Genomic DNA, 18,806 nt, shown 5'->3' with positions numbered 1-18,806 from the left:
ACAAAATACTTTATCCCATCACTGCCTTTACGAAATGAATATATGTGTCTTTTTTTGATTAAGGTCAAGATTCAAAGCCTCAGAGAGCCAGATGTGGTGCATGCCTGTAATCCCCACGACTTGGGAGGCTAAGGCAGGAGGATTGTGAGTTCATAGCCAGTCTCAGCAATTCAGTGAGGCTCTGAGCAACTTAATGAGACCCTGTCTCAAAATAAAACATAAAAAGGATTGGGTTGTGGCTCAGTGGTTAAGTGCCCCAGGTTCAATCCCTGGTACCAAAATAACTAACTAACTAACTAACTAAATAAATAAATAATTTAAAGCCTCAGAGAGTGTAATGTACAGAGACAACCCTTGAAGGAAGAAACTCACCAACTTTGAGGAAAGTTTTTAGTTCCAAGGGTCGCAGCACTGGTTGCTTTTCTATGCGACCGTAAGTTTCTGCTATGCACTCCACTTCCACTTTGGGGCATTTAAACAGCTCATAAGTCCCATCTCGGTTCTGGATAAAGCTACGGGTGATTTCCAAGGGCATCTGGATACCAGGACAAAACAAGAAAGGTGAGACATGGAAAACTTTCAAAGTAGACAAATACCTGGATGGCAATAAATCTTTTACGATTCCTTCTTTCTTGTTAAGTGCCAATGAATTAAAACTTTCCTTTGTATTTCTGAGTAAATCCTGTTCACAAATCTGCCTTTTCTCCTTTACATCATTTCTGGCTTTCCTTAATTTGAACTCCAGCAAAATCATATACCAATTGAACTTGTAAGATCTTCACAACTACAGGGCTGCTACTGACACAGACATGCTCTAAAATCAGTTTCATTACTTCCCCTCCTGGCAGCATTCTTCTGAACAGTGTTTTGATAGCTCACCTCACATCCTGTGTGCTTCACACTATCCTAGGACTGAGCCAGATAGAGTCTGAACCAAATAGTAGGGTGGCCCTGAGCAAGCTAACTTCTCAGGGCCTGTTTTCTCATCTGCAAAACTCAGTGTCTACCCATGCATGGCTGGGAGGGTAAAGGAGACAATGTAGGTAAATAATGACCAGGAGAAGCTGGTCAATGATCACTGGCTTGTTCTCCTAACCTGCCTTTGCCTTGAGTTGCTTTGATGCTTTCCTGAATGCCACCTATTCTAGGCTAGAAGCTGCCTCTGAACACCCTGCATTTAAAGTTCCCAAGTCTTTAGTGCTAACACAGGCCTTTTCCTGGGTTCATAGGAAACTTCCATAGCTACCAAACAACTTATTCTTTTTCTGAACATAAAAATGCTTTGCCACTGAGGTAGTCTTAATGTATCAAATCACAGTATGCTGAATTTTATACAATATTCCTTCTCAAATTCTCAAGATCTGTTTGAAAATTTTTAAAATGTCTATGTGTCTCTGGTGAAAGACAATGATAATTAAGGGCCATTTCTCTTGCAAAAACCAAATTACACTTTGGGAAGGAGGGTTTAATTGTACCCACTTGACTTTACAAAGAGTATATCATCTAAAGTAATTCATATCCTTTCTAGCTGCCTGCTAATCAAATCTAGGGGTCATCATAGCTACTATGGGATCATTACTGAATTTATAAGACCCTGCTTTCTGAATCTGAAGGCAGAGAAAAATTATACTGGGCTGGGGATATAGCTCAGTTGGTAGAGTGCTTGCCTAGTATGCACAAGACCCTGGGTTCAAATCCCAGCACCACAAAAAAAAAAAAAAAAAAAAAGAAAAATTATACTTTAAGACATCTTTTTATTGTTGGTGGGATTGAAACCAGGGCTTTGTGCATGCAAGGCAAGTACTTCATCATCGACTACATCTCTAGCCCTCAGAATTTTTTTTTTTTTTTTTTTTTTTTTTAATTTTGAGACAGGGTTTCAGAAAGTTGTTTAGGCTGGCTTTGAATTTGTGATCCTCCTGCCACAGCCTCCCAAGTAGCTGGGATTACAGGCATGTGCCACCATATCTGTTTATGACAATTTTTTAAAGTGGGAATACCCAGTAAAATCAGAGTCAGAACTGTAACAACTACTTCTGAATAATCTCTGGCATGAAAAAAAGGAACTCAGAACTGGCAAAGATCTTAGGGAACTGCTGCAAACTTACTCCCTACACTAGCTTCCCTCCCTGCCCTCCCACTACTGTAGAAATAAACTCTTACCTCTGGGGTATCTAAGATTTGCTTAACTTGTAGAATATTAGTGATATGCCAGGTGTACTTGGAAAAGGTTCCCAGTGGCAAGGCATCTTTTCGAACAAAAGCTTCAATGTAAAAAAGGGACAAAATTAGACTACCAGACAATACCATTCCCTTTCACTGTATTTGCTACTCGATTTCTAGAGTTCAGTGCAATGCTACTTTTTCCTTATATAATCTCAACACTTTTTTTTTATCTTGAACATATTTTTATTGTTGCATGAATCATGCTGTATCTCAATGACTTCCTTACATGTTTTTATGCATCATAATAATAGCAACTGTATGCCAAATGCTTACAAGTGCCAATTTAATCTTCAAAATAAAACTATGAAGTAGGTACTACTATCATCTCTATTTTATAGGTGAAGAAACTAAGGTATAGAGAGCCTAACAATTTCATCCAGGGGCGAACAGTACTAACTCTTGCATTTAACTGAAGCATGTCTCAATCTAAGTTCTGTCCTGGTAAACCTCTGTTACTTTAGGCACATACTCAGGGAGCCCCAACTCCCAAGGTGTCCACCAAAAGATTAGGAAGTTCATGGGCGGATTAAGCAGATAGCTTTGTGGAATATTACAGAAAGAACTTTCCTATAAGACTGTTAGACCCTATGTTTTAGTCAGCTTTTTCACTGCTGTGACCTAGTATTTCAAGACTTTAGTTTTTTTTTTTTGGTACCAGAAATTGTACCAGCCTAGCAGCTTAGAGGCTCACCAAGTTGCTGAGGCTGCCTTTAAACCTGTGATTCTCCTGTGCCAGCCTCTCAAGCTACTGGGTTTATAGATGTGCACCACTGCACTCATCGAATCTCAACACTTTTAAAAAAATATATATTTTTTATTGTAGATGGACACAATACCTTTATTTTATTTATTTATTGTTTTATGTGGTGCTGAGAATCAAACCCAGTGCTTCACACATGCTAGGCAAGCATTCTACCACTGAGCCACAATCCCAGCCCAAATCTCAACACTTTAAAATATATAGCAGGGTTTGGCAGATATATGACAAATCCAGTGATAAAGATTTCTGCTATGTGAAGTCTCTAGTGCTCCTTTTGAGATCCTACTTATTTTTGCTACCTTAGACACTTGTAAAGGTATGTGCACAGGACTCCACTTTAAAGTAGACTCTTACTACTTCAGATGTTACAGCTTAAATTAAATTATAATCTTTAAAATAATTACATAAACACTTGTCTTACATGCATAAAGCCCTGGGTTTAATCCCCAGCACCTCAAAAAGAAAAAAAAAAAAAAACAATTACATGGAGTTTAAGATTTCTAACATGACTGCCAGTCCTGCCAATCCACTGCCTACATGCAGGATTATATGTAGTTCCACCAAAGAGCCTAGAAAAATAGCCAATGGATGGGTTGAAATTATGTATTAGGTCTCAAGTTTAAACTGGAAGAAAGACTCTACACTGCTTCAAAAGTCAGATTGTTAAGCTATGAACACAAAGACTTATATGTCCCCATATATAGTGACTCACAGCTTGCAATGTTCAAAAAATGAGTTAAAACTCAAGAAGTCACGATTGTATCAAAGAATAATTTACTGAATAACACTGGTTTCTGTGTGTAGTTACTCTTGGCCATTTGCCACTAAATAATATTTTTTTTTCATCCATTTCCTTTCCTTATTTCCTGTACTATTTAATACATGTCTTGAGATCCCTAGAAGAGAGATGTTAATAAGCACTGGAACAATATAATAAAGTGTTAGAGTTAGGGATGTATCTCAGTGGTAGAGTCCATTCTTAGCATGTGTAAGGTCCTGGATTTAGTTCCCAGTACCAAATATATAAAGGTCAAAGCCTATAAATTACTCCTTCATCAAATGTTGAAAAAAAAAAGATTTTTAAAAACCAAAAGATTTTAATTTATATACAATCCACTTCCAAGAAGCTGGTCCAAATAACTACTAGGGCCTGCAATGCTTTTGCAGAAATTAGTTCCTACTTAGAAATTTCAAACTTACCTACTTACCTATCTATCATCAATCAATCATTTATCTATCTTACAGTACAGGGAAGTGAACTCAGGGGAGCTCTATAGCTAAAATACAACTCCAGCCCTTTTTATTTTTAGACAAGGTTTGCTAAATTGCAGAGACTGGCCTCAAACTTACAACCCTCCTGCCTCGGTCTCTGGAGTATCTGGGATTATAGGTGTGGCCACCACACCTGGTCCTGCTGTGCTCTTAATTGTTCTTTTACCAAGCTTATGTTTTCTTAATTTTTCTTCTAACCTCTTACTGGAATAAGTAAGAAAAAGGCCTTTGAAGAGTGTGGTCACTATTCCAGGAGCAAATTATTGAAGGCTTCATGCTCCAAGCATGTCTAGAAGTCCTAACCCTGAAAGTTTACACAATTTTTTTCTCAATAATTCTCTAAGGTCAAATATCCATTGCTGTTCCTAAAGGAGAATTCTGTACCTGTGGTGGAGTTGGGGAGACGTTTTTTTGCACTTCCTATTGATATTCTCTGTTGCAGCGCATCAAAAAAGGACTGAGGAATGTGGAACACCAGTGGCTCTGGTTTGCCTACAGAAATAAGAAGGAAGTCATTTAAAAAACTCAGTGGGCTTTCTGATGTGCAGAGAGAGGTAAAGGAAGAGAAATGAAGGAGCAGTAACAACCACACTCCTGGGGTTTCTTTACACAGAAGCAAAAATAAGGCTCAGATGGATCTTTATGAGTCAAGCAGTCATCATCCCTATTCTTGTGCCCTTCAATCATAAAACACATGGCAGACCCTTGTTTCCCATTAAGGATAACTTTTGAATCCCCAATTTTGTAAATATCACCGTGTTCATTTTTTCCCCTTAAAGGATATGTGAAAGGAGCTGAGAACATTGAGGCCAAGCTGAGGAAAACCTAATCATCTGTATCTACTTGTTTCATTCTGTATCTACTTGTTTCATTCCTGCTCACTATCCCTGGTCACTTTGCTATTTGCATTCATATCTAAGCAAAGTATGCTCTTACCTGGATGGTCAGGAAAATGATTGCTGAGAGACTGAAAAACTAGGACACTGCTTATCCAGTAAGCATCAGTTGTTCTAAGAATGCTCTGAAGACAGGTAAAATATTTGAAAAGTACTGAGATCTCTCAAAGAAACCTGGGCCAACAAAAAGTAAAGAGGTACATCCAGGAAGGTCAAATTTCTTTTTATTTAAAAAAAAAAATTATGAAGGTCAAATTTCTGTGTTTATCCACATGGTTTTGGATGTTTTCTCTCTGCTTGCACTAGCCCTTGGGAGAAATGTTTAAGGAAAACTTGGAATTCATTTTTCTTGCTCCCCAGAATTCTCATTTTGTTCATTTATTGGTACTGGGGTTGGAACCTGTGGTGCGCTACCACTGAGTTACATCCCCAACTCCTTTTCTTTTTGAGACATGGCCTCAAATGTGTGATCCTCCTGACTTAGTCTCCGGAGTTGCTGGGATTACATGTATGTACCATCTTGCTCTGTTTCGAGGAACTTTATTTATTTATAAATATATATATTTTTTTAGTTATAGATGGACACAATATTTTTTTTTTAAAGTTTTTCAGTGGACACAACATCTTTATTTTTATTTGTATGTGGTGCTGAGGATCAAATCCAGTGCTGCGCGCATGCCAGGCAAGCGCACTACCACTTGAGCCACATCCCCAGCCTGGACACAATATTTTTTATTTATTTATTTTTATGTGGTGCTGAGATTTGAATCAGGTGTCTCACACATGCAAGGCAAGTGATCTACCACTGAGCTACAACTCCAGTCCCGAGGAACTTTATTTTTTAAAATGATGTTCATTAGCTAGAATATATTCAACAAATAACATCAAGATGATATGAGGTCTGTGAAGATGTTATGAGGAGTGTTTGATGAATTGAGATGTATCGCTTGGAAAAAAGAAGACTTGTCAAGCAAGTCAAGGGGTCTATGTGTATGCAGTAGCAGGGACTGGTTTTTGGAAATAAGACCACACCTACCATGTAGCTAGAACACAGAACTAAAAGCAATGAAAAGTATTATGTTATGAGCTCAAAAAGCACTGAACAAAGCCTGGAAACCATCCACTGAGGATGTGTTCAAGGTAATGGGCAAGGACCAGCTGAGTACCTGCCTCTGACATCACTGAGTTCATTAGGCTACAACAAATCACACCCAAATCCAGCCTGCACTCTCCAATATTCCTTAGCATGTCTATGTAATCCCCCCGCCACCAGTACTGGAGTTTGAAATACTGATCTACATCTCCCGACCTTTTTATTTTCTAAACTGAGACGGGGTCTCACTAAATTACCTAGGTTGGCCTCAAACTTGTAATTCTCCTGCCTCATCCTCCCAAGTAGCTGGGGATTACATGTGTGCACCACCACTTCTGGTACCATGTTTATGTAATTTGATATAACTATTTCAGTCTCACATGTTTAGGTTATCTCTAAGCCCCCCCCACACACACTTTGATTTTAAGTTTGAGGGTTAGAATAATCTATTTTTAAAGCTTTGCTATTTCTTTTACCAAACACATAAAAACACACAGACAAGAGCAAGGGAGTCTACCTTTACTTGTTATTTGCTGTGTTTTCTCTTCTATGTCTAAACTCATTTTGTAGGTGCTAAACTTTAATTATGATTAAATAAATGATTTAGTTATGATTATTCCTTTCTATCAACTTTCTACTTTCATGTGTCCCAACGCTCTCTGGATTAAAGTGCACTTATTTTTTTTTTTATCAAAACAGAGTAGAACTATAGCAAAATTACATTAATTTCTTCTACTTTCTGCAACAGCCCAATTGGATGACCAATACTTACCATCAAACTGATAGTGCATGGTTTGATGAATACGTTCTGTCACACTGGCCAGCCAGTCTTGGAAGGATAGGGTCACTTGTGCCTCATCTAACAGCTGGCCACATGCTAGAAAAAGAAGAAAAAAAAAAAACAAAAACCTTCTTCTCAATGTTATTTCTTTCAGAATAAATAATTAAAGTTTGAAAAAGTTATATAGAGTTTGTACAGAAAAAAGTACATGAAGCTGAAATTGAAAGAAAGTAGTTGGGAGTAAGTGAAACAGATTCTGGGACATTGTTTTTTCTTTTGTTTAAAAAAATTTTTTTGGTAGTTGTAAATGAACAGCATGCCTTTATTTTATTTGTTTATTTTTATGTGGTACTAAGGATTGAACCCAGTGCCTCACATGTGCTAGATGGGAGCTCTGTCACTGAGCTGTAGCCCCAGCCCTAGGTTTTGCTTCTTAATTAATATAATAACTATACATATGTATGGGGGACAGTGTGATAATTCAATAGACCTATTGTTTTTAAAGAAATCATTGAGAAAAATAAATGAAAGTTCTTAAAGACTAGTAGGTTTAAGATAATTAACCATAGAAAGTACTTGGGAAATTGAGGCAGGAGAATTGCAAGTTTGAGGCCAACCTCAGCAATTTAGTAAGACCCTAAGAAACTTAGTAGAGCATGTCTCAAAAAATAAAAAGAACTGGGGCCAGGCGCAGTGGTGTATGCTGATAATCCCAGCGACTCAGGAGGCTGGGGCAGGAGGATCAAGGTTTCAAAGCCAGCCTCAGCAACAGAAAGGTGCGAAGCAAACTTGGTGAGACCCTGTCTCTAAATAAAATACAAAACAGAGGGCTTGGATTGTGGCTCAGATGTAGATCACTTGCCAAGCATGTGTGAGGCACTGGGTTCGATCCTTAGCACCACGTAAAAATAAAAATAAAATATTGTGTCTACCCACAACTAAAAAAATAAATGTTAAAAAAGAGAAAAAACTCTCATTTAAAAAAATAAAATAAAATACAAAATAGGGCTGGGGATGTGGCTCCATGGTTGAGTGCCCGAGTTCAATCCCTGGTACCACTTCCCCCACAAAAAAAGAACTGGGAAAGTAGCTCAATGGTAAAGCACCCTGGGTTCAATTTCCAGTACCAAAATAAATAAATAAACAAACATTGCCATAACTACTATTCACTTAAACTAAAATTATATGTAAATACATACAATGATAATTTGCATGGAGGCCATTGTCCTTTTCTTTTTTAGTACAAGGGACTGAATCCATAGGTACTTAACCACTGAGCCACAACTCCAGCCCTTTCTATTTTTTATTAAAGCCTCATTAAGTTCCTGGGGCTGGCCTTGAACTTGCAATCCTTCTGCCTCCCTCCTGAGTTGCTGGGGAATTATAGGAATGCACCACAACACTCAGCATCTTTTTTCTTTGCACTGAAAGAAGTGATGAAAAATTGTTCAAAATCTTCTATTTGATATTGTCCATGTTTACTTCCTATCCAAAACCATAAATAGAAGGTACAAGTTCTCAATAAAACAGTTATAAATATTCAATATTATAATACCATATAGAGTGTATTGGTCTTGTTCTAAATTCAGGGTATAAGAGTAAGGCTGATGTCCTGATTTTAATCTGTCAGTCATAGTATATGGCCAGCCACATCACAACAAGTATTCAATAAATACTGCCAAAATTGAACTAAATTATTTCTATATAATTTATATGAACAGTTGATTCCAAAATTTTCAAGCTTAATTAATTCTGAGTAGAGAAGAGATACATTTAAATTCATAAATTATGTTCAAAATTAAGTCATTCTACTGGCTGTAGTGCCACATGCCTGTAATCCCAGCAGCTGAGATCAAAGGATCTCAAGTTTAAAGCCACCCTTAGAAATTTAGTGAGACTCTAAGCAACTTGAGACCCTGTCTCAAAATGAAAAACAATAGGGGGGCTGAGGCTGTGGCTCAATGGTTAAACACCCTGGGTTCAATCTCTGGAAAAAAAAAAATTAAGTCATTCTGTCTCATTAATTCAGAGCAACAGTCATGCCACTGCTCTCAGATATGTTTTCAAGCTTCACTGACTTTGGAAACAGTCTATATTTTATCTTTCTCAACAAATACTTTTCACTGCATAATTATAAAATATATTATTTTTTCCTTCTACTTTGAATCTCATACCAACTACATTATTGGTAAGAAGTAATAAAAGGAACATACACACACATTTTAAAAAACACCTGCTACCAAAACATGTTAGTAATTTTTGTTTTTACAGTGCTGGCATTTGAACCTAGGGCCTCACAAATGCTAAGTAAGTGTCCTACCACTGAGCTACACCCACAGTCCCATGTCAGTAATTTTTAATTTAAAAATATAATTTAGGGGCTAGAAGTGTAGTTCAATCGTAGCATGTGTAAAGTCTCAGGTTCATTCCTCAGCACTGTAAAAACAAAAGACATAATTTGGTTTTTTGTTTATTTGTTTTTAGAAATGTCTAAGGCCTTTGTGTGTGTGTATGTGGGGGAGGTAACAGGGAATGAACCCAGTGGCATTCCACACTGAGTTAGATCCCCAGCCTTTTTCATTTTTTTTTTTTAATATTTTTTAGTTGTCAGTGGATCTTTTATTTTATTTGTATGCGGTGCTGAGAATTGAACCCAGGGCTTCAAATATGTTAGGCAAATGCTCTACACTAAGGACAACCCCAGCCCCCATTTTCATTTTTGAGATAGTATGTTACTAAGTTGCAGAGGCTGGCCTCAAATTTATGATCCTCTTGCCTTAGCTCCCAAAGCAGCTGGCAAGTAGCTGGCTATGTGTGCATAGAGTTCCATGCAATATTTTCATGCACTACCATGCCCAGCTTTTTTTTTTTTTTTGGTACTGGGGATTAAATCCAGGGGCACACTATTACTGAGTTATATCCCCATCTCTTTTTATTCTTTTATTTTGAAACAGGTCTCACTTAGTTGCTTAGGGATTTGCTAAAATGCCAAGACTGGCCTTGAACTTGTGATCCTCCTGTCTTAGCCTGCTGAGAGGCTGAGATTACAGGCGTGCACCACTGTGCCTGGCTCCATGCCCAGCTTTAAGGCTTTTCTTTTTCTTTTTTTTTTCCCTAATATTTATTTTTTAGTTGTAGCTGGACACAATATCTTTATTTATTTATTTATATGTCGTGCTGAGGATCAAACCCAGGGCCTAATGCTGAGCCATAATCCCAGCCCCCAGCTTTAAGGCTTTTCAAATGTTGTTTAAAAACATTTTTGAGTCGGGTGCAGTGGCACACACCTGTAATCCCAGCGCCTCGGAAGGTTGAGACAAGAGGATCGTGAATTCAAAGCCAGAATCAGCAATGTTGAGGCGCTTAGCAACTCATTGAGACCCTGTCTCTAAATAAAATACAAAATAGGGCTGGGGATGTGGCTCAGTGGTTGAGTGCCTCTGTGTGGCTTGGGAGGCTGAGGCAGGAGGATCGAAAGTTCAAAGCCAGCCTCAGCAAAAGCGAGATGCTACACAACTCAGCGAGACCCTGTCTCTTAATAAAATACAAAATAGGGCTGGGGATGTGGCTCAGTGGTTGAGTGCCATTGATTAAATCCCTGGTACCCCCCAAACAAAACAAAACCAAAAACATTTTTGAGATAATTATATATGCAATTATAAGAAACTTAAAGTTTATATACCCTACACCCAGATTTCCTCAATAATATTTTGTAAAATTATAGTACAATATCACAATCAGGACAACGATATGGAGGCAATCCAGTGAGCTTATTCAAATTTCACCCGTTTTACATGGACTTGTGTGGTGTGTGTGTATAGTTCCATGCAATATTATCATGTGTATTTGTGTGACTGCTGCTACAGACAATACATAAAACAATTCTGTCCCAAGACTTCTTTCTATTTACCACACCTGGCAGCATCTATTAATCTATTTTTGGTCTCTATGATTTTAGTTGTAATTTATTTTTGAGCATGATTTGAAATTGTTGGAAAAGGAAAGACCCGAGCTCAGATAAATTCATATACAAGTGTTTATAATATCAGCACTTTTTGGGAGAGACAACATTCAGAATGTCTTGATTAACACTGCTTCTGACTTTAGGGTGACTTATCACCACTGCAGCCTATTCTAGGGAAGGGAAACTTACCCTGCCTTTTTAATGAAGAAGCAACCACGGGTTTTTTCAGACCACTCTTCCTTAGATTACTGCTCACTGCATCTGGAGGCATTAGTGAATTGTTCATCTGTGCACCTGAATCACAAATTATTTACAGTATTTAAACGTATCTGCAGAATATATATTGACTAGATATTAATTTCTAAGGATTCTAAAACATATAATCAATCTGTCTTTGCTAATTTCTAGGCTACCTTCACAGGTTTGTTTGTTTTTTTAATTTATATATGACAGCGGAATGCACTACAATTTATATTACACATATAGAACACAATTTTTCATATCTCTAGTTGTATACAAAGTATAGTCACACCAATTCGTGTCTTCATACATGTACTTTGGATAATGATGACCATCATATTCCACCATCATTTTTAACCCCATGCCCTCCCTTCCCTTTCCACCCCTCTGCGCTATCTAGAGTTTGTCTATTCCTTCCATGCTTCCCCTCCCTACCCCACCACGAATCAGCCTCCTTATAACAGAGAAAACATTCGGCATTTGGTTTGTTGGGATTGGCTAACTTCACTTAGCATTATCTCCTCCAACGCCATCCATTTACCTGCAAATGCCATGATTTTATTCTCAATCCTTAGCAGGAAGAGTGAAGAAGCAGGTGACATCACTATACCAGATCTTAAACTATACTACAGAGCAATAGCAACAAAAACAGCATGGTATTGGCACCAAAACAGACTGATAAACCAATGGTCAGAATAGAGGACACAGAGACTAACCCACAAAATTACAATTATATTATATCAGACAAAGGTGCCAAAAACATGCATTGGAGAAAAGATAGCCTCTTTAACAAATGGTGCTGGGAAAACTGGAAATCCATATGCAACAAAATGAAATTAAACTCCTATCTCTCACCATGCACAAAACTCAACTCAAAATGGATCAAGGACCTAGGAATAAAATCAGAGACCCTGCATCTAATAGAAGAAAAAATAGGTCCTAATCTCCATCATGTGGGATGAGGCCCCAATTTCCTTAATAAGGCTCCTATGGCACAAGAATTAAAATCAAGAATCAAATGAGATGGATTCAAACTAAAAAGCTTCTTCTCAGCAAAAGAAACAATCAATGAGGTGAATAGAGAGCCTACAGAATGGGAGCAAATATTTACCACAAGCCATCAGATACAGCACTAATCTCTAGGATATATAAAGAACTCAAAAACTTAACACCAAAAAAAGAAATAACCCAATCAATAAATGGACCAAGGACCTGAATAGACACTTCTCAGAAGATGATATATAATCAATCAACAAATATATCAAGAAATGTTCATCATCGCTAGCAATTAGAGAAATGCAAGTCAAAACTACCCTTAAGATTTCACCTCACTTCAGTCAGAATATCAGGTATTATGAATACAAACAACAATAAGTGTTGTCGAGGATGTGGGGAAAAAGGTACATTCACACACTGCTGGTGGGACTGCAAATTGGTGCAGCCATATGGAAAGCAGTATGAAGATTCCTTGGAAAATTGGGAATGAACTACCATTTGACCTAGCTATCCCTCTCCTTGTTCTATACCCAAAGGACTTAAAAACAGTATACACAGCCACATCAGTGTTTACAGCAGCACAATTCACAATAGCTAAATTGTGAAACCAACCTAGATGAATGGATTTTTAAAAATATGGCATTTATACACAGTAGAATATTAGTTAGCTTCATAGTTTTTAAAAGGAGTTAGTACTAACTTTTTTATTTTTCTTCTGGTGCTGGGGATCGAACCCAGGGCCTCATGCTAGGTAAGTGTCTTACCACTGAGCTACATCCCTAGCTCCTAGCATTAACCATTTACACATACAATTTAAACTTTTTATGCTCTTTATAGGAAATTGGAGGGTAGGGGATAGAAGTAAAAGGAAAAAAAAGAAGTCACCCATTCTTCTCACCTCTCAGATAATTATAACTAACTTTCCAGGGACCTATATTATATTTTCTTCTGTCACTAGTTTGTTTTGCTAGTTTTGTGATTTTTTTAAAGTTTTAGTTAATTAATTTATTTTTTTTTAAGAGAGAGTGATAGAGGGAGAGAGAGAGAGAATTTTTAATATTTATTTTTTAGTTCTCGGCGGACACAACATCTTTGTTGGTATGTGGTGCTGAGGATCAAACCCGGGTCGCACACATGCCAGGTGAGCAAGCTACCGCTTGAGCCACATCCCCAGCCCTGCTAGTTTTGTGATTTTTAAGTAACTACAATTGCATCAGGATTGTCAGAATAGTAAAAAATTTTCTTTTGAATTTCTGAATAAGCAATAAATAATTTTTAAAATATGTTCCAAATGTTACATGGGAGGTATTTATACTAACAATTGTTATTTATCTTAAATTCAAGTTTGAGCACTCTGTACTTTATCTGAGCATATGAATGACCTAAACACTTCCTCAGTTCTGGTTTTTGTTTTGTTTTGCAGGATTGGGTATTGAACCCATGCGTTTTTGGTAACCACTGAACTACATCTCTAGCCCTTTTAAATTTTAATTTAATTTTTTTGTGGGGGTGAGCACCAGGGATAGAACTCAGAAGCACTTGACCACTGACTCACATCCCCAGCCCTATTTTGTATTTCATTTAGAGACAGGGTCCTCACTGAGTTGCTTAGCCCCTTGCTTTTGATGAAGTTGGCTTTGAACTTGAGATCTTCCTGCCTCAGCCTCCTGATCCTCTGGGATTACAGCTGTGCACACCATACTCTGCCTTTTTATTTTTCATTTTTAGACAGAATATCACTAAACTGCTGAGGCTGGCCTTGAATTTAGGATCGTTCTGCCTCAGGCTGCTGAGTTCATTGGGATTATGGGCATGTGCCATGACACCTAACCATTTTAAGATTCTTAACAAATACTGCAAGCTATTTTTAAAAACGATTTAAACAACTTATACCACATTAACCATGCCCAAGACCCCAGAATTTTGTTTTTTTGGAGTATTGGGGATTGAACTTCAGGGCATATGACCACTGAGCCCCAGCCCCAGCCCTTTTTTTGTATTTTGAAACAAGGTCTCACTGAGTTGCTTAGCACCTTGCTTTTTGCTGAGGCTGGCTTTGAACTCCACTCCTCCTGCCTCAGTCTCCCCAGCTGCTGAGATTACAGGTGTGTGCCACCATGCCCATCTAAGACCCCAGATTTCACCTTTGCCTGCGGTCTCATCATTTGAAAAAATCTTTGCTAATTTGGTTGCAAAAGTTATTTAGTTTCACTTTTGAATTTCTAAAAGGCTTGCATGAGTCTATTTACTAGTGAGTTTGCAATTTGTTACACATGCATGCAGTGGATATTTTCTTTTTGTTTAGATTTCTTTTTTTGTGTGTGTGGGGCTGGGGACTGAACCCAGGGCCTTGTGCATGCAAGGCAAGCACTCTACCAACTAAACTATATCCCAAGCCCTTGTTTAGATTTCTTGAAATTTATTTACTAGGGTATTTCAACATTTTTACAGATTTATATGAGTCATTAACTGACATTAAATATTTGAATTAATATGTGTATATATGTGCATAGATGGTTCCTGATTTATGATGGTTTCACTTAGGCATTTTTGACTTTACTATGATATGAAAACCATCCATGTTCAGTAAAAACCCTAATTTGAATTTTCATCTTTTCCTGGGTTAGCAATATGTGGTATAATTCTCTGTGAGTGGCAGTGAGGTACAGATCCCAGTTAGTCACAAGATCCCTAGGGGAAACAATGGATACTCCACAGTATACTAGGTCACTAAGCTATGATGTTTGATAGATTAGTATATTAGATACATTTTCCTTTAAGATATTTTTAATTTATGAGTTTATCAGAATGTAACCTTCATAAGTCAAGGAACATTGTGTACGTGTATGTGTATCTGTATGTTATGTATCTCCACTTGCTGAAAATACAAGCAAACTGTATTCCTAAATTAGAGTGAGAAATATAACTGTTATATTGTTACAAGTTTTTGATTCTGGAGATTGAATCCAGGGCCTTGTGTATGCTAAACACATGCTCTTCAACTGAACCATACCTTCAGCCCATCAGTTTTTTAAAGTCCTCTGTGAAGGAAAACTTCAAAATGTTGTCCTAAGGCATATTAAAGTATAATAAGATTAGTCTGACTTTAGGGCTGGGATTGTGGCTCAGTAGTAGAGTTCTCGCCTAGCAGGCATTAGGCACTGGGTTCGATCCTCAGCGCCACATAAAAATAAAACAAAGATATCGTGTCCACCTAAAACTAAAAAATAAATATTAAAAAAAAAAGATTAGTCTGACTTTAAATTTGGTTGGATCTTACTTTTGGTCAGTAGAAGCAACTTTCAGCTTGACTTGATAAAGAATTATCAATGGAGGGCTGGCGTTTAGCTCAGTAGTAGAGTGGTTGCCTAGCATGTGTAAGGCACTGGGTTCGATCCTCAGCATCATATAAAAATTAAATAAATAGGGCTGGGGTTATAGCTCAGTGGTACAGTGGTTGCCTACCACATGTGAGGCACTGGGTTTGATTCTCAGTACCACATATAAATAAATAAAATAAAGATCCATTGACAACTAATTTTTTTTAAAAAAAAATTAAATAAACAAACAGAATAAAGGTACTGTGTCCATCTTTAAAAAAAGGAATTATCAATGGGTAATAAAAAAGTCATAAAAAGGTCTGGGGCTGTAGCTCAATGGTAAAATGTTTGTCTAGCATATGTAAGGCCTTGGGTTCAATCCCTAGCACCAAACACACACACACACACACACACACACACACACATACACACATACACACACACACGTGACTCCATAAGAACAAAAATGACTTCTCATAATTTCTAAGATTCAAGGAAAGATACAAAACAGTAAAATGATGGGCTGAGGATGTAGCTTAGTGGTAGAGCACTTCCTTAGCATGTTCAGGGACATGGTCTCAATCCCCAGCACTACATATACATGCCTGTACTCACACCTACACACAACTACCTATAAAACAATACCCAGAGACTCTACCACCAAAAGAAACAAAATAGTTCCTCACCAGATACTTCATCCTTTTTCCTCTTCTTTGGCTTGGAGGCAGTAGACTCACAAGCTGATACAGATGATTCTGAATGGCAACCTATTTGGGGCACAATAATCTCTTTTAGACCTAAAAAATAAAAAAGATTTCTGAATTACTAATACTATCCAAGAGTAAGTATGGGCCCCCATTTAGAGAAAAACTAATTTATAAAAATCTAAATCCCCAACACAAAAGATGGAATGATCGCCGCTTTAAAATAAGTTCCTTGAGCCCGGCCTGATGGTGCATACCTTTAATTCCAGTTCCTTGGGATGCTGAGGCAGGAGGATCACAAGTTGGAAACCAGCCTCAGCAACTTAGTGATACCCTGCCTTAAAAAAATAAAAAGGGGGCTAGGGTTGTAGCTCAGTGGTAGAGTGCTTGCCTAGGACATGTGAGGCCCTGGGTTCAATCCTCAGCACCACATATAATAAATAAACAAAATAAAGGAATTATGTCCATGTACAACTAAAAATAAGTTAAATAAATAAAAAGGGCTGGGGTTATAACTTGGTCGTAAAGCACCCTAGGTTCAATCCACAGAACCACATAAAAATAATGATAAAAATAAGTTCCTTGAAAAAATTTCCCAAAACATACGCATTTATTCATAGATCATTAACTTGATAGATGACTCTACAGAGTAATATAAAACTAAAAGTTGGGAGCTGCTACCTGCTAATGATCATGAAGAAAATCATGAAGAAATTAAAAGTGTACAGCTGGGCATAGTGGCACATGCCTGTAATTTCAGCAACTTGAGAGGCTGAGGCAGGATTTTAAGTTGGAGGTCATCCTCAGCAACTTAGATCCTATCTAAAAATAAAAATTAAAAAAAGGGCTGGTAATGTAGTTCCATGGAACAGGGCCCTTGGCCCTTGGGATTGATCCCCAGTATCAGTACTGCCAAAAAAAAAAAAAAATATATATATATATATATATGTAAATGAAAACAAGAGACTTGATGAAGAAGCTTCTAAAGGTCTTTTGATTAAGGTGCTAGTTTTCCCTCATCTTCAGGTAGGAAACAAGAGTGAAAGGGATTTGTTCTTTTTTGCTGTTGTTGTTAACATAAAACAACTGTGAAGTAAAACAAAGTAAAGCTAAGGTTGCTAGATTTATTGCCTCAATAAAAATGCCCAACTCTCTTCATCAAATTTATCCATCCAACAAATCAACCAAACAGTCAACCTTTTATGCTGACTGTGATTAAAAGAAGGAAAGCTTTTCATTTGAATTATCCAGCAACTGTTTCTGAAGGTTGCCAGGACAATCTCCAGATCTATCAGTGAAACTCTTTCATTGCTATTTTAGAAAAACAGAGAAGTATGCATCAATCATACCACCTACCGCTGGAATCAAAATTTAGGAAGTCTGAGAATTCCTGAGCCAATGTCTCATCACTGGCAAAGGCACAGATGCAAGCAAAGAAATGAATGCATCTCTGGGCTGCCTCTTCCTTAGAAGAACTTGACTTGTGCGATTTCAGAGTCTGACAGGAGCAGAAGAAGCGGCGCTCAGGCAAGCTTTTGGCACTGATTTTCTGCACAAAAGATGTATGCAAATATCCCAAACTATGCTTCTGGCTTGCCTTGCATTTCACCACCAAGATGTTTTTAGTAATCCTCTGTACCAGGGGACCCGTGGGTTCTGTGGCCAACTGCCAAATGATCTGTTTGGTTTCTGGGGAGGCCTGCATGGCATTCAAGACTGAACTCTTCAGGGTCAGAGGGGTAGCTTCTGCCTGGCAATTCACTGCCAGTTTGATGTGTTGGCATTGGTTTTCCACAACGCCTTGGGTAGCAGCTTTCAGGCAGGATGGGACGTAACACCGTCCAGAGCTCAGCTGAGTGATGATAGTTCCATCTACTGTCTGGATTGTCGTCTCTGAAACACCAAGCTCCACAAAGCATCGGTAATCAGGACCCCGGTCTCTTTGCCGTACAGAGTAGACCTGCAGATCAGAGCCTGTGATGATTTTGACAGCTTCAACACTAGGCTGCTTCCGTGCACCATAGCGAAATATGGTTCCACATGTCTTGTTCTTACAACTCAGGCCCCGGGTTCCATTGTATGTGCCGCAGCGGGGACACTTTCTGATTCCCCTCAATGTGGCCTTTCCCAAGTCAGACAAAAAAGCTGGGACTTTAGTCCTCAGAGAGTTTGGTTCCATTTTTCACAGGCCCTAGGAAGACAAGCCCATTAGGATGAGTACACAGTCACTTTCTCACACACACACACACACACACACACACACACACACACAGCTGAAGTCACTTGTAATATTTAGCATAGTGTGTGTAAACTATCCAATATTTTAAAATCATATCACAAAACAACATAAATCTAAATCATCAAATGAAATAAAAAGTGGATAAAACTGGGGCTGGGGTTGTGGTTCAGTGGTAGAACACTTGTCTAGCACATGTGAGACACTGGATTCGATCCTCAGCATCACACACAAAAAAAGGTATTGTGTTCAGCTACAACTAAAAAATATACTTAAAATAAATTGGATAAAAACTTTTCTTTCTACTTCTCTATACAT

General features: G+C 37.9%; 1 protein-coding gene across 11 annotated transcripts in view; it reads right to left on the bottom strand.

Moving 5' to 3' along the window:
* C12H2orf42 (chromosome 12 C2orf42 homolog) overlaps positions 1 to 18,806 on the bottom strand; it is a 34,315-nt gene that overhangs the window by 7,543 nt on the left and 7,966 nt on the right. For 8 of the 11 annotated variants that reach the window (XM_078029055.1, XM_040271077.2, XM_078029063.1 and 5 more), the window contains 7 exons: positions 17,609 to 18,443; positions 16,235 to 16,345; positions 11,182 to 11,286; positions 7,020 to 7,124; positions 4,643 to 4,750; positions 2,164 to 2,264; positions 373 to 535 (listed from right to left, as the gene is read on the bottom strand). In XM_078029055.1, the coding sequence (XP_077885181.1) occupies positions 373 to 535; positions 2,164 to 2,264; positions 4,643 to 4,750; positions 7,020 to 7,124; positions 11,182 to 11,286; positions 16,235 to 16,345; positions 17,609 to 18,431 (1,516 nt within the window). In that variant the 5' untranslated portion in view covers positions 18,432 to 18,443. The remainder of the gene's footprint in view (positions 1 to 372; positions 536 to 2,163; positions 2,265 to 4,642; positions 4,751 to 7,019; positions 7,125 to 11,181; positions 11,287 to 16,234; positions 16,346 to 17,608; positions 18,444 to 18,806) is intronic. The other 3 variants (XM_078029061.1, XM_040271076.2, XM_078029062.1) reach the window with 2 other exon arrangements.

The sequence above is a fragment of the Ictidomys tridecemlineatus genome, chromosome 12, assembly GCF_052094955.1.
Source record: "Ictidomys tridecemlineatus isolate mIctTri1 chromosome 12, mIctTri1.hap1, whole genome shotgun sequence".
In the NCBI taxonomy this organism is placed as follows: domain Eukaryota; kingdom Metazoa; phylum Chordata; class Mammalia; order Rodentia; family Sciuridae; genus Ictidomys; species Ictidomys tridecemlineatus.
The sequence above is the reverse complement of the archived record's forward strand: the minus strand, read 5'-3'. Positions and strand labels throughout refer to the sequence as shown.